Source organism: Fringilla coelebs (assembly GCF_963513975.1).
Source record: "Fringilla coelebs genome assembly, chromosome: 6".
Classification (NCBI taxonomy): domain Eukaryota; kingdom Metazoa; phylum Chordata; class Aves; order Passeriformes; family Fringillidae; genus Fringilla; species Fringilla coelebs.
The window spans coordinates 3,955,894-3,971,501 of NC_140034.1; the positions used below are offsets into that span (position 1 = coordinate 3,955,894).

General features: G+C 45.4%; 1 protein-coding gene across 1 annotated transcript in view; it reads left to right on the forward strand.

Annotated features, from left to right (window-relative positions):
* Nucleotides 1-571: 571 nt before the first annotated feature.
* PELI2 (pellino E3 ubiquitin protein ligase family member 2) overlaps nucleotides 572-15,608 on the forward strand; it is a gene marked incomplete at its 5' end in the record, with an annotated part of 67,340 nt that continues 52,303 nt past the window's right edge. Inside the window, one exon of the mRNA XM_084207060.1 lies at nucleotides 572-648. Coding sequence (XP_084063186.1) covers nucleotides 572-648 — 77 coding nt within the window. The remainder of the gene's footprint in view (nucleotides 649-15,608) is intronic.

A 15,608-nucleotide genomic window follows, 5' to 3' on the forward strand; every position in this document is an offset into this window, starting at 1 on the left:
GCGACGCGGCCCCGCAGTGACCCAAACCTGGGGCAGCGCGGCTCTAGAGACACGCCGTGGATCCCGGGGGCAGGAGGGCATCTGGAGCCCCGCAGGTGATGTGGAACCCCGGCTGCGGTGACCCAGAGCCGCCGCTCCGAACCCCTCGGTGACCCCGAGCCGCGGCCGCCGGTGCGCGGCCCCTTTAAGAGCGGCCGGGTCCCCTTTACTCTATGTTTACATAACACGGCCGGGCCGTACCACTGCCGCCCGTGCGGGGGGGGCGCGGCGAGCGAGAGGGGGCGGGGCGCACCCGCGCTCAGTCCCGCCCCGTCCGCCGGCCGTTAATGGGCGCGGGGAGGGCGGGGCTACTCGCAGCCTCGCGGGGGGGGACGGCGCCTGGTCGCTCCTCCCGCCCCCCCGCGGCGGCGGGTTGGTCCGTCCCCCCTGGTGGCCCCGCCCCCCGCGCCCCCCGCGGTGTAGTGGCCGTTGCCGCTGGCCGGCGGCGCAGAGCGGAGCGGAGCCCGCTCGGGACGCGCTCCCGCACCGGCGCCCGGGACGGGGCGGCCGGTGCTACCACAGCGGCGGCCCCATGTTTTCCGCCAGTCAGGAGGAGCTGTGCGCGCTGAACAAGGAGCCCGTCAAGTATGGGGAGCTGGTGGTGCTGGGGTGAGTGCAGGGCAGGGGCTCCGGGGAGCGGTTGTGGAGGGGGGGGGGAGAAGCGCGGTGGTCCCGGGGCGGCTGGAGCGGCGGGGGCTGCTCTGTCCCAGCCTCCGGCTCAGCGCCGGCCGCGTCTCCGCGCTGCGAGGGAGCGCTCGGAGCTGGAGGGGGGCGCGAGGGGGCGCGTGGCGCTTCCCGCCTTCTCCCCGGCCGAGTGCGCGGCGCGGCCGCTGGAGGCGGGGGGGGTGATCCCGGTGCCCGAGGGGAGCAGGGAGGGATGAATGGGGGGGGGGATCCCGTTGCCTGAGCGGAGTAGGGAGGGATGGACCGGGGGGGTCCCGGTGCCTGAGAGGAGCGGGGAGGGACGGGAGGAGTGAAGGTCCCGGTGCGTGACGGGGCGCGCGGTGCGGCCGTTGCGGGCTGCCGGTGCCGGAGGGGAGCGGGGAGGGTTGGAACGTGGAGGGGGACCCGGTGCCGGTGGGGAACGGGGAGGGTTGGAGCGGGGACCCAGTGCCGGAATGGAGTGGGGATGGAAGGGATTGATGGGGGGTGGTCCCAGTGCCGGAGGGGCCCTTGCGGGGTCCCAGTGCCGGACGGGCGGGTGGAGCGGGGTCCGGCCGCTCTCGGGTATCGAGGTCACGGCGGGGCTTGGGGAAGAAACTTCTTGCGGGGCCTGGGGGTGCGGGGTTATGGCACACAAACCCCCCACCTTCCCCCGCTCCCCGCTGCGGGCCCCGTCCCTCCGCCGGTGCCGCCGTCCCTCGGCCGCTGGCTGCGGGAGACGGCGTCCTCCTTGCAGATGGCAGGGAGATGACTTTGGAACGAGGAAGGTGAAGCGCTTATATTCGGATTCGTCGTGGAAATGTTTATTTTCTCGGCTGGATATGGATCTTAATGTAATCCGCTTGGCATTACGCTGTTGCCCTGCTGTTAAAGCTCGCAGCCGCTCTGCTGAGCGCCGCGGAGGCAGATGAGGGAGAAGCGTCTAAGCCGTGCTTGCTGAGAGCCCTCGCCAACCTCAGAAGAGACGCTTAATTTTGGTAGTTCAGTACGTGGTAACGTGTGGTTAATGGTGTAATTTTTCAGCGCTAAACACAACGGAAAGGTTTGGAGCCAGCCGCGAAGCAGCACGGTCACAGCCTCGCTGCGTTGCTCAGCCTCCCCCAGAATCTGGTCCATATTTGCTGCAAGGTCGTAGAAAACCCTGTTCTGGTTTCTTCGGGATTTTTGTTCTGTTTCGGTGCTTTCCTAAAGAGCCGTGTTCACCTTTGCAGAAGAACTGTTTGAAAAAGAGCAGTCCAGGCTGGGTACTCGTATCCAGTAGTGCACCTTTTTTCCTTAAGGGATGCTAAATGTTTCCTGTCACGAGACTGGGTCAAGATGCAGTTACCGTGGAATAAAACGCAGCTGCTATCATGAACGTGATGTAGCTGGCGCTTGAAATCCTTAAATTTAAGTCCTTTGATTCGTGAGGAATACCCCTATCGCACTAAATTTAATAAAGAAACGTTCTTACTGTTTCATTTGTGGCAATGGAGGGTGAGCTCAGCTGTGCAACACTGTCTCTGACAATAAAGTCGTAGTGTAATGCAGAATCTTTAATTAAATTAGAGTGCATAAATTGATGTTGTGCTGCAGAGGCTCTTTGTGCACAGCTGGAAGCATTTTCCTTTCTGTTGCTTTACTATTTTTAGCAGCAGTTGAAAGTGCAGAAGTATGAAATGTTTTGGCTCTGATCTTAACCTGGCAAAGTCTGGTGAGCTTTGCCTTTAATATGGGGACTCATTGATCTCCGCATATCGGTTCTGCTGGGCTCTTGATCTTCACTGTGTGTGTTGAAACACGCCAATAAAATCGAAAAAAAAATGTATATGGCTGCTGAGTTTGGGTCCTGTTTGAGTTTCAGCCGTTCCCTAAAACTACTGAGGCTGCATCTTGTAGGTGTAAGATGTACTGAAAATGCAAACAGATGCTGTTGTCCTTGCAGTGCAGCCAGGGACAAGAAGTCTGTGCAAGGGAGCTGAATGTCCCTGTGGCTGCACTCAGACAATGGGGCATTGGCTGTCACTGCTCACACAATGGGATGTAGGGCTAGGTAGACGTGATGGAAGCAATCCAGGAAATCTCATGACTTCAGTAAGTGTATTTTTAATTTTTAGACCGAAGATTGTTGTTTTAAGAGCCCTTTGCCGCTTCAGGAGTTCATTACTGCCTGTCCTATCAGAGGTGTCTTAAATGTTTGTAGTGCCATAAATAATGCAAACATCCCTCTCTTTGGTGACTCAACGTTTGTGACTAGGAACTCTTGGAACAGCTTAAGCTGTTCAGTATGCTAAAAAAACCACTTAATACCTGTTTTGTATTAAAATCTTGTAATCTGGAGTTTCATTTAAATAAGACAATGTAAATCTGCTCTCCTCCCTGCAGTGAAACTGAGACCTGGGGACCAGCAGAAGCGTTCTCTTGCAGCTCCTGTTACAACTGCCTGATTAAAATTGATAGAGCAGCCTCGCAGCTAGGTTAAAAAAAAAAAAAAGCTGTTTTGAGACACTGTGTGGGTTGTTTTTTTAAAAAAAAGCCTTGATTGTGATGTTGATGAATAACTTGTGTCTTGAACTGTGAGACTTTTAAATTAGGTGGTGAAAAGGATGATGAACAAAGGAATTGGCATACCTGGCAAACTGCTGAGCTCCTGTTTTTAAGATGACAAAACTTTCCCTTTATCTTTTGCTCTCACTCTGCCTTAGCACTATTAAAGTGGGGTTGCTACACCTTGACCTTTAAATCGAGGGAAAGGTGTTTTTTTGGCAGGAGGTGGCTCTCTCAGCAGGACACGTTCCTTTTGTCTCAGTAGTTGGGATTGCTCAGTCTGCCCCTCAGTGTGAGCCCCAGTGAAGCCCGAGGCATTTGGTGTGTGCAGCAAACACATTTCTGATAACATTCTCCCAGCTCTGTGCTACGTCTGTGCTGGCACTGATGTGGCAGCGTGTGTTTGGTTAAGGTTTTGCCGAGGTTTACATAATCAATGTTGTAGTGAATAGAAACAGTTTATGTAAATCGAGCCAGACAGGTCAAGATGGCTGGTAAAGAAGAGATCATCTGCTTTATTGTGAATCTGCTTGTGTACATCTGCTCGTAGCATCATCTGCTCACAAAAGGCTCTGGATTTCTTGGTGAAGCAGAAACATTCATATTCTAATTCTTTTTGAAGAAAAAAAGAAAGCAGCTTTGTTTGAAGTCCTGTCAAAGTAATGGCTCATTATATATTAGTTGGAACGTGGGGCTGGAGGGAGTTAAGGAGATGCTGAATGCAGTACCAAGTACCTGAATAGTGTCAGGGTGTTTGTTACTGCCTTTGTCAGTAGCTTTTGTTTGACTTCTCTGGTGCCTTAATGTTTTGAGGTGCGTGTCCTGGTGCCCCTTTGTCCCCTAACTTTGAATTGTGCCCTGAAGCCTTTATTCCAGCAGAGTCACTTCTGCTGGAGGAGCCGGTCCCTGGCTGCAGGAGGTGGCTGTCACTGAAGGCAGGTGTCAGTGGCCTGGTGCCCTTAAATCCTTTGGGACTGCATGCTGGGGAAGGGCAGCTGTGACCTCTCAGGAAAGTCACTTGATTAAAATGATGTAAATTGAAGGAGGAACAGCAAACAGACATGAGCTGTAGTCAGTGGCTCTAGCAGTGAAAGATTTGTACCTGACATTGAATGCTTTTTTTGGTTGGAGTTTCTGGTAGTTGTGTACATGTAAATGGAGTATTCCTTATTAACCAAGGGCTTTCTTGGTGTTTGCTACTCCTTAACAAGGAGGTACAGCCTGGTGCATCCTCAGCTGAGGAAGACTTTATTGTACACATTTACTGGATTTTGCAATATCTAATGCATTTTTTAAATTTAACCAGACAAAACTCTAAGGGCTGTCTCTCAGTGTTGTTACAGTAGTAATTTTGAAATTGCTGCCAACATTTCACATGTAAATTTTCCATTGGCTATCATTAAAATAAATGAATTGGTTAATTTGGAGGCTTCAGTGCTGAAATAAGACACTGTGAGTTATGTGAGCATTGTTTAATGTGGATTCTTGGACATCCTTGAATAAACAGGCTGTATTTCTGTTTAAATTAAACCATTTGAGAAAGTAGAATAAAAGAATAGGTCTTGGAGTAGTAGCCTGGTCTGGTGGAAAATGTCCCTACCCATAGTAGGGGGTTGGAACTGAGTGGCCTTTAAGGTCTCTTCTAACCCAACCGTTCTGGGATTCTACAGAAATTCTCACTTGTGTTCGCAGTCATATATTTTGTAGTAATTTTTTGGGAAGCTCTTCTCACTGATGGACCACTTTATAGTTGAAGCAACTTTGGATCTGAAACAGTCTTTTTGTGTTAATCTGAAGGGACATGCATTTTTAAACTCCTATTTTTCATACAGTCTTTTTCTGACTGATCAGAGTTCCCACTACCACCACCTTCTTGCAGGGTAAATAAAATTTCTGAAGTGTCTTCTGCTTATAAACACATTTCTGTTTTTTTTAACTTACCTGTCTGGCTTTTCACATCACTCTTGTTCATCTCTTGCTGTGCAGTTCAGGAAGAAGCCAGTGCAGGTTTCCAGTGGTGTTAACAAATGCAGAAGCAGTGTGGGATCTCTGCTTGTCCTTGAGTGCTGTTTGCTGCTGTGTGTGGACTGAAGGAGGGAGGGAGAGTCATCCTGCCTTTGGAATTAAACTGGGACTTACTTTGCACATAGATGGATTTGCTGATGCCAGACTGAGGCTTGGTTTAATGACTTGGTGATTTCCTGCACTATCTGCTATAGATGTATTGGTGAAACTGCTTAGGTGATTCAAGTTCTGCTTTTAAGAATGATTTGAAAATGTACTTTAGGTTTCATTTAAAGGAATGACTGTAGCACATAATGGGAATTACCAGTTAAATGTGTTCAAGGTCATGATTCTCTGAGAATCATTGGCTCTAGCAGCCATAGCTGGAAGGCTGCTGTTCTGGAGAAATAGATTTTGGTTTTTTTGGTGTTTTTTTTTTTTCTTTTTGATATTGACTGTGGCTTCTTGGTGACCTTTATGCCTTGTGCTGGGTTTATGGTGGATTTTATATGTGCATATTGCAAATGTGTGATCAGGGTCAGTTCAGAACTTGCAAAGAGATTAATCAAACACCAGAAGAATTGTGTCTGAATAGAACATTAACTGCAGTGTAAGAAAACAGTGGAAAGGATTATATCTGAGGAAAGGTCTGTGGATATTTTTGGAAAGCTTGTGTATGGCTGGATAGAGCAAATGTTTTGCTTCATTTAAGCTAAGAAAGAAAACATACTTGAGTTGGTTTTTTGCAGCTATCCTATTCCTTGGAGTACTTTTGACTTTCTCAGAGTGCAGATTTGTACCCAGCTGTGGGCTTTATTCACAACATCTCAGTACCGATGTAAAATCAGAGAGCAGAAACGTCAGACTCTAAAATCTATGTTTATTGAAGCAAATCACAGTATCAAACGTCTGCATGTTTAATGTTTATTATAAAAAGGAAACTGAGTGCATTCTGGAAGTTAAACTAATCCCCTTGGTGTGTACAGGCAGGAGGTCACACATGTGGAAGTGAAAGACTCAGGGTTTTTTTCTTAAAATATGGAAAACAGTTTACTCTGAATAAACAAGTCTGGGAAGTGTAGGAGTTTGCCTTTGGTGCTCTTCTTGTGTAGAACCACGTAGCTGTTCCTCTTCGGCCCTGGCAGAATCAGGGATTGAATAGTTTTCCATTTTCAGCTGAAATTTGTAAATGGATAAATACTGTAGCAGTCCACTTGGTTACTTTAAAACATGCATATAAACCAAGAAATTACTTTCTAGGCTGTTAAGGTTTGGGTTTTGTTGCTGAAAGCAGTCTCTTACTTAAGTTATTTCATGTTCCTTCTTAACAGCAGGCTGTTCTTTGACTGTGATTACAAGGTTGCTTGAGATCAGATTTTTCCTAAGAAGTCAGGAATTTATTATCCAGTTCAAACTGAAATTGTGTCTGGTTTATACTTACAGAACTAATGCTGCTCTCTGACTTGCTCAGTAGTGATAGAAGGTATAAACTTGATACTTTAAGATAACAAACTCCTCCTTCTGTACCCTGATGAGAAGGTGTGTGAGTGTAGTACTGAGCCTGTGCCTTGCTCTAGGTGGGGTTTGTTGGTTCAGGCTGCCAGCAGAGTTGTTTTACAACTGTTTGCAAAGTCCTACAGAAGTGTCTTGTTTCCTGTTAGTATTGTCTGCACATTCCCAGTTTGTCCTGAGCATGTGTGGCTGTGAAACCTTCCACAAATCACTCCTCTGGTGTGTTAGTTGCAGTCTTTGTTTAGTGCTTCTTGTGGTGCCATCTCAGTCTGGTTATTCTGCACTGTCATACTTGTGGCTTATTTGTCCTGTGGTCAGCAAGGCAAGTGAAGTAGAGGAGGATTTGTTCTAAGCTCCCAGCTTGAAGCAGGATCTCGAGCTGGTTTCCAGTGTCCTTTGTGCTGTCAAATCCTTTTTTGCCTCTACTCTTTGATACCCTAAATCTCATTTGTGTTGGGGATGTTTTTTCTTTTATCAACAGAAATCCTTATGTTTATCCTTGCTCCGTCCCAAGGTCACCACTGGAAGCTTGCATGTGACTTGTCACGAGTTTAGACCTTGAGGGACAGGAATGAGGATGCTGGCATAGGGACTGTGCCTGCTTCCAGAGACTTCTGAGGCAAAGCTGCTCATTCTGTTTGTTTTATAAAGACATCACTAAATGGTGCCCTTGCATTTTTCACTTCACCTGCATAGATCAATATTTTGAGGGGCTCCTGCCTTTCCTTCAGAGGGCTTGTTTCCCTCCTGATGAAGTACAGTTCAGAATATGATGCCTCCCTTATTTTTGCATCATATTTGTTTTTAGGTATCTCCTGGTGTAACTTTATACAGGTCAGTCCTGAGTCTTGAGTTTATAGTGACATCCCCATACTTTGGGGGACCAATTCGTGCCTTGTCTGACAAGCTGTAAGTAACATCTGGGATTAGACTGCTTTAATCCTATTACTTGCTAGCCTGGAATAGTCTTGGTGCTAATGTTAAGCAAAGAGTACAGTTGAGAGCAGTGGGGGTTCCAAAGCAGAGATTAGTGAGCTCTGAGGGCTGAGCAGGAGCAGTGCTGTCCCACCAGCTGTGCCCCCTCTGTGCTGGCTATCTGTTTGACCTTGTAATGTCACCTCCTGTGCAAATACTCTCCCTGGGTCTCTGCAGTGTCCATGACTGAATAATGATTTAAAATCAAACAAAGAGCAGGGGGGTACAGTGGGCAGCAAACTGTTAGTAGGGTTTTCTTAAAGTCTGAGTAGGCATCGTGGTGCTTGGAGTTCAGCACTAAGAGTAACCTGTCTTTGGGTTTGCCTAGGAATAAACATCTCTCCTGCCCTTCCCACAAACAGCACTTGTTGGCTGGAGTTAAAAGATATTAGGATTCAGGAAGACAGTCCTTGTAGGAAATCCCTGTATGGTGAAACTTCAGCAGTTTTAAATATTTGGTATTTGAAGACTTGCCACTGAGGGGCTGTGTGGTGGGAGGATGCAGCATTTTAGTGTGATGGGGTTATGAGTGATGTGTGAACAAGGTGACACTGGACTTGCATTGTCTTCATCTAGACAATGCTTCTACAATTACTCCTTCTGATTAGTGTAACCTCTGTTCCTAAAAATAGCAACTATCAGCTGGTTTGCAATGAAATTTCACTCAGTCCTTCATATTCCAGCCTTGGAAGTCCTCGTGTGAGGTCACTGGGAAGCACGCCCAGAGCTGGGTAGTACAGCAGTTACTGGCTCATGGAGAAATGAGAGTAATTCAGCTAAAAGCTTTCTTCTGTTTCACAACAGAAATGTCATCTGGAGGGAGCACATTATAAACAGCAGTTGTGAAAATGGATACAGACCACGTCTGCAAAGCTGAAGAGTTTATTGTGTTAAAAGCAAAGTGGTTTGGAGATGAGCTCTGTTTGATGAGGAATGATGTGAAGGTGCTGATAGCTGAAGGACCTGTTTAGGCATCCTGCTTTCAATAGCAGCTTGTTTATGCTGGAGAGAGGGAAAGCAAGCAGGCTCTGTTTTGTGTTTCTGGAAGTGATTTACTTCAGGTCATTTAACAGTATAATTTTCAATATTTCATGCTGACCTCACTGTAGATACAACTCGTGTTTCAAGGAGGATGGAGTAGATGTGGGCTGTACCTAATCTGGGTAGCACAAGGCTTCCTGTTCTAGGGAATTGGTACAAAGGCCACACGTGCCCTCACTGAGTGTTTGTCAATAAAGACCTGATGTTCTTCTGTCATATTTATTGTTTGTATTAACTATGATACAGCTACATTGCTGTGTAGCAACTGATTGTGTTTACCAGAGGTGCCAGCAGGCAGCTGTGCAGTGAGTCAAGTACTGTGTAAAATGTCTGTGTGCTGCCTCCTCAAAGGAGTGAGAACAGGCAAGAAAAGTCATGTGACAGCTGGCACATAGTAGGTTAAAAGGAGAAGGCCAAGAAGCATTGTGGTCTTCTCTTTGAGTACTGTAAGTTAACTAAACCCTGTTGTTGCAATTTTTTTTTTCTCTTTACATTCAAGGAATTGAGGACAAAAAGTTCTCAGTGTTTCTTTCTGAGGAATGCTTTTTAACTTTTTGAAGCGCTTACTGAACTATAATGATGTGTTTAGTGGGCTTTCAAATTACTCTTCACCCAGAAATGTGTGTGCTGTCTTTAATTTAGAATCCAGTTCATAAGCTGTCATAAAAGAATTTTATTCTTCAAACTGGCTGACTTTAGCAATGCCTTAATAAACAGGTAGGCTTCAAACTTCTAAGGTGTATCCTCTTAAGGCATGGAAATGTCCTGGGTGAGGACAGAGTGGGACTGACAGTGAAGACAATTAGTCACTGTATGAAAGTAAACAAATTGAAGTGAATAAAAGCTTAAATCTCTGTTTGCCTGTTACAAATGAACTGGAGCCCAAATGTGCAAACCCTGGAGCACGTGCCCTTAGGAAGAGTGAAAGAACTGTTTAGTCTGGACACAGAAGTTAATGGGCTGAAACTTTGATATAAGCACAGCTGTATTTCTTCATGTGCAACAGCATGAATTCATTTTGATTGTTGGTGTCTGATTTAGTGCTGGTGGAGGCACAGCCTTTGAAACAGGAGTAGAGTTTGTGTGTGTCCTCCTTTCACAGGAGACGCGGCGCTGGTGAAAGATAGCGAGGGCTGGGAGGCTCCTGCTTCCCAGCACATCCTGTGCCAGGGTTCAGCACCTCACAGACTGACTGTGTTTTTTATGGAGCATTGACTAATATACCAAAATGTTGCTGTACTTTCAAGTTGCCTTCCTCCTAGTGCATGCTTGACCTCTGAGAGCAAATAGCTGTGCAGCTCAATACTTGGATTCAAAATCATTTTGGTGCTGAAGGTGAATCTTTCAGACTTGATAGGATTCATTACCTTGTGCTTGCCCTAACCTTCCTGCTAACATACATGCAATACTTACTTTGAATTGCATTCTGAATCTTAAAATTTGCTGGAGTAGTTTCTCAGTGCATCAGGGAGTGAGTTTTGATTTGTGAGTTTGGTGTGTGGCTTTCTGTGCTGGGCAGTGGGCAGAAGTCCCATTCCAGAGCCATGTGTGATGGGAGAGGTGGCAGTGCCCTGCTGGAGGTCTGAAGAATTCAGAGGAATTCTTCCTAAGTGGTCCCTCATCTGCCAGAAGATTTAATTAAATGGGCTGTCAGTACCTTGGTGGCTTTTGCCAAAAAAACACTGGCAAATTAAGCAAACGGAATGATTTGGTGTTGGGGCAGATCTGTGAGGAGGCAGGTGTTGGTTCATGTGAGCAGCTGAGTAAATTCTTCCATCAGAGCAAAAACTGGAGAAAGAAGTTGGGCAACAGCCAAATGGAAAAGCCTTGCATGGTTTTTTTACTCCACTTTTGTTTTAAGCTGGGCTTCACTGGAAGAATGAAAATGAAAGATGAGAGATGCCTCAGAACAGCACTAGTGGTGCAGCTGCCCTTGGATGGTGCTGGCAATTTGGGAAGTTGCAGGATCTGCCTCCATGGGCAGTGGCCATGGAAGCTGCAGTGCTTTTTCTTACTGACTGTGCTGGGATTTGTTCCCTAACTGGGATGCCTTGCTCAAGGTACCAGGGTGGAGACTGCAAGCTGCTTGTTTGCTTTTAGAGACGTACACTGCAAATTTTTCCTGTAATTTCCATAAATATTTTCTTAATGCCCAAATGTTTTTTTCTGCCCTTTTTGGTAATGAGTCCCTGTGCCCGTTTAAAAGACTTTGATGGAGCTTTCCCAAAATCTCTGGATATGTTCCTTCTTTTGACTATGAAAGATAACTAAGCTGGGTTTTTTCCAGTAGTTTCAGTCTGCTTGCTGTCAGAGCAAAAGAGCTTTAACTTTTGACTTGGGTTTGGTGCCTTTTTCCATGTTTGAGCACAAAATGCTGGAGTTCTATTGCTCACTTAGCTGTGCCTTATCTCTGGTTGTGCAATTCCACTTCCAGCTGCAAAACTGAGTGCCATATATCTAGTTTTATTGCAAGTTCAGAGTTTCCAGCATGCAGAGACTGGTGTTATCCAACAAATAGCTCTCCATGTAAGGATGCAGGGAGACTACAGAAAGTACAGTTCCCTCTGTAAGCAAAGCCAGGGTTTAAGTGATTAGCAGGGTCTAAGTCAAGCTCTGTGTACCCTCCTAGTTTATTATGTGCAATGTGACTTCAAATTCAACTCAGAAATTGGCCTCTGATCATGTATTGCTGGTTTGCACCTTCAGTTCTTTGGAGGAGGCTGGTTTATGTTATGGCTTTACCTACTGGCAATCTCTTGGTGTAGAGAGAAAAATGGTAAAATGATGCTTTGTGAAAGGGTAAGCAGATTGAGGCAAAAGTGATTTGCTCTTTCACCTCTGGGCATTCTGTGGCCAGTGCAGGTGGGAAGGAAGGAACTGAATTTGGGTTGGCTGGGGTCCAGTTGCAGACACTATTCAGACCCAAGCCAGAAGGAGTATGGGCTTATTTGTAAGTTTTGTGCAGAGATGAGAGTTGAGAAAAACCAGCTGTCTCACTTTTGTGAGCTGAAGAAATTATGAATATGTCAGGTGGTAAAAGTGGGATGCCTTGTGCTGTGCAGAGACTGAGAAATGCATTAAAGATCAGTTTGTCATGCCTAAGTCAAAAGACCAAGACAGTTAGTTGGGTTAAACTGAGAGACATAAGAATGTATGATGCTCTTTAATATCCAGAAAATAAGTGTAATAATTTGTAAAAACAACTCATTCATTGTAACCATGAGTCCAAAGGGATGTTCTCCCACCTCCTGCACCATTCTTACATGTGCAAGAACTAAGTGGAGCTTGTGTAAGTGATTGTGAGCAGCCTTTGGTTTACTTAGTCATTATTAAATCTAAAGGCTGGTCTGGTTAGGGACAACACACATTTCATTTTCCTCCTAGACTTTTCTCTGTATTTGGAGAAAGACAGTTTATTTGATGTACAGACCTATGCAGTTTGACAGTTAATGTCAAAATTTAGAAAATATGGTATAGCAAGCAGAACTTGATAGGACCTTTTAGTTTCCTGTTATTTGTTGTTTGTTCTGGAAGAACAAAAGTCCACATAATGACTGTTTAGATGGGCAGTTTGTCTTGGCATAAATGAATCCTGGTTAAAATCTGAAGAAGTTCTGGACAGGTGCTTATTTCACTGATGGTCATAACTGCTTGTAGTGATGCATCAGATTTTAGCTTTTCTATTTTTCAGATTCTGTGCTACTTTAGTGTGTAGGTCTGGGCTTCATATTAGAAAATAGTAAGTTCTCTTCACAGAGTAGTGAGGAAGAACAATTCCTTTTCTAGCTGGGGACCAAGGACAAATGATCCAAATCTCAGGCCGAAGAGCACAAATAGCTTGGGTTGAATAGAGAAGAACAAGAAGGTTGGCACTTCATGGGGCAAAGCTGTAATTGGACAATTAACTCCAATATGCAAATGGAGCAGAACTTATAAAAATATGAGACTCCTTGACCAGATGTGCATTTTGGGACCATTTTGGTTCATCTTGAGTATAACCCTGGCTGGGCTCTTGTGCTGCCCAGGGTGAATCCATTGAGGCCTCCTAATAAATCCCTCCTTTATTCTTTAACTCTGTCTAGTCTCTGTTCTAAGTCAACTTTCACAAGGTATCAGTAGCCTCTGGAACTGCTGCTGTTTGTGGTGTGGGATAAGCTGTGTAAGGATCTGGTGTGTGAACAGAACAAGGTGTAGTTTTGGGCTGGTGATGCCACAGCAGGAGAGAAGCAGTCACTGCTCCTGGCTGCCCAGGCAGTTTTCTTGCAGGACACTGAAGCCTCAGCTCTGCTGGCACCATGGGCTTCCTCTTCCAGTCATTTTCCATCTGCCTCTGGTGAATATGCTGTGATTTACTGAGAGATGTAGTGACAGGTGAGGTTGTAGTCTGTAACTGGAAATGAAGGATGTCACGGAACTGATTTTATTCCACAGCCTCCCGATGCTATTTGAGCTCTGGTGAGGAGAGGCTGTAAAGATGAATGAGCTTCCTGCCCCCCTCCTTGTTAGACATCAGGGAATCCATGTGACTGATTCTCACCTCTGAGAAAAAGCTTCAATTGGAGCTGTCACCTCAGTAGACAAAGAAGGAATCCAACTGCAAGACATGTACCCAGAGGAAATCATGCTTTGCTGGTTCCCTGGCTTATCAAACTCCTTGTTTTTTCATTGTTCTCCTTGTCACTACCAGTGCTTCACCTCTGCTGCCTGCAGTAGTAATAACAGTGCTGGGATGTTGAGTTTCAGTGAGTGGGAATGGACACAAATGTTCTGCTACCCCAGGTAACTGAGGGATGGATGTAGGAGAGGTTTGAGTGTAGAAGAGAATAACTCTGAGTGTTGTCTTTTCTTGGAAAACCAGCTTTTTGGAGTCATTTTGAACACAACCTGAAACTGCTTTGAGAATTGTCAACAGTGTCTCATGTATTTTAGCAGCCTCATTTTGCCTCACGGATGAGCTCAGTTCAGAGTTAAGAATAGTATTCTGTGTTACTCAAACATTTAAATTTTCTGGATGTGGAAAGTCTTCTTTTCCTAGTGGTTGTAAAATAGCCTAGTGGAGGATTTTTGTCCTTGGCTGAAACTCTTAAAAGGAAAAATTTGGGATTTGTCCAGACATGAATGCTTCTCCAGTAGATTTCAGGCTTGTTCCTTTCTATTGGGCAGTTCCAGGAGATTTGCTGCTGAGTTTTACAGAGATAGTGAAACAAACTGATGGGGTGTGAGTGTTTCTGGATTTCATTCTTATCTTCTGCTCCCCCTCAAGGTGGTGCAGCCTGAGAGATTTCTACAAGTGCTTATTTTTGATAGGGCTGTAGGAGGAAAGGAAAACAGTTGTGAGACACCCTTATACCCATAGAGATATTCCTATGGGAATAATGCCAAAGAATTGACAGAGTAGGAAAGGCTGATGTTCTGAAATGCATGGGCAGCACCTTTAGCTGGGCAAGGGAGGACAGGAAAGAATTTGGTATCTGCAAAACCCACCTAAAAACGAGATACTACAGACATAATCTGAGTCTCGCACATCCTCATGCACTGCAGTGGCCGCAGAGCTCTTCAGCATTGTACCACTCCCCTCTTCAGCTGGAAGCAGTGCAGCATGGCCAAGGTGCCCTTATGGAGAGTGATGTCAGGTATAAAAACTTGAGGGCAACAGGGAATCTCTGGAGCCAGGCAGCTGTAATCAATTACTTGATTTCTGTGTCTCTGAACTAGCTCCTGCAGTCATGCTTTGCTGGGCAATGCACTTCCAATTTCAGTCTTGGGCTCATGAGCTTTATTTCCACAGCTGAATTTCCATTTGGCTTGCAAAAGCTACTTCTGAGCACTGTAATGCTGTTTGATATTATGGCCTGTACTTGGGGAAACATTGCTTTAAACAGATCCTCTGTTTTCTTGGTCTGGTTTGCCCCATAGGGCGTCCTTTAAAATCAAAGGAGTCTAAAGAAATAGAGAGAAACATATGGGGTGGCTTGTTTTCTTGAAAGCTGGTGAACAAAAATAGTAATAGTATGCTGTCTGTCTTTGTGGGTGTTGGCAGAGAAAAAGAGCTGGATTTCCAAAGGAAATAATTTGAGGGAGAACTATCTGTGGTTTTAAACTTATTTTCTTTTCTACAAGCCATTGTGCCACTTGTGCACATTACTTAATATCTGCTGGAATGAAACTTCAGCTTGCAGAGCTTAACCAGAAGTAGGCAGGCTGGAATAGCCCTGTAGAGGAGCTGAGTGAGAGTTTTGCTCTAGGAAATTTCTCTGCTTTAGAGCCTTCAGCGTGGCTTCAGAGTTTCAGAGCTTGGATCTGTGTGTGAACACAGTCTTTTGTGGTTGTTTTGCATAAAAGTCTCTTGCTGTTTCAGTGAGGAGAGATGCCTTCCCATCTGCAGAGCACAGCAGTGCAAGATCTCCTGTTCAGGCACTGCTGCACAAAGCTCTGTAGTGAGATTCTTTAGAGATCAGAATCTCTGAGCATTTGAACCTGGAAAAACATTAGGAATTCATCACTTCTGTTGCTTTGATTCATTCTTAGTAAGTGGTGTTTTCTGAGGCCTGTGAAAGGTCAATGTTTATTTTATGTAGCATTTTGGGAAGCCCTCTTAAGGGAAGCAAAATCTCAAAATTCTGTTGGTGAAAGTGTGAAACTGAAAGACTTTACTGTCATGAAGGTACATAGATCAGAATTCATTCTGCTGATCAGCAGTAAACACCTAATGGCTTTGCAGAAATCTTTTCCCGGCTAGAGATATCTGATTAACTTTGTTATAGATGATGATAAAAGCAAACACCCAAGGTTGCTGGGAATTAGTAAGCTGTCAGCATGTTTTAAGTCTGAAGAAGATATATTGAAGT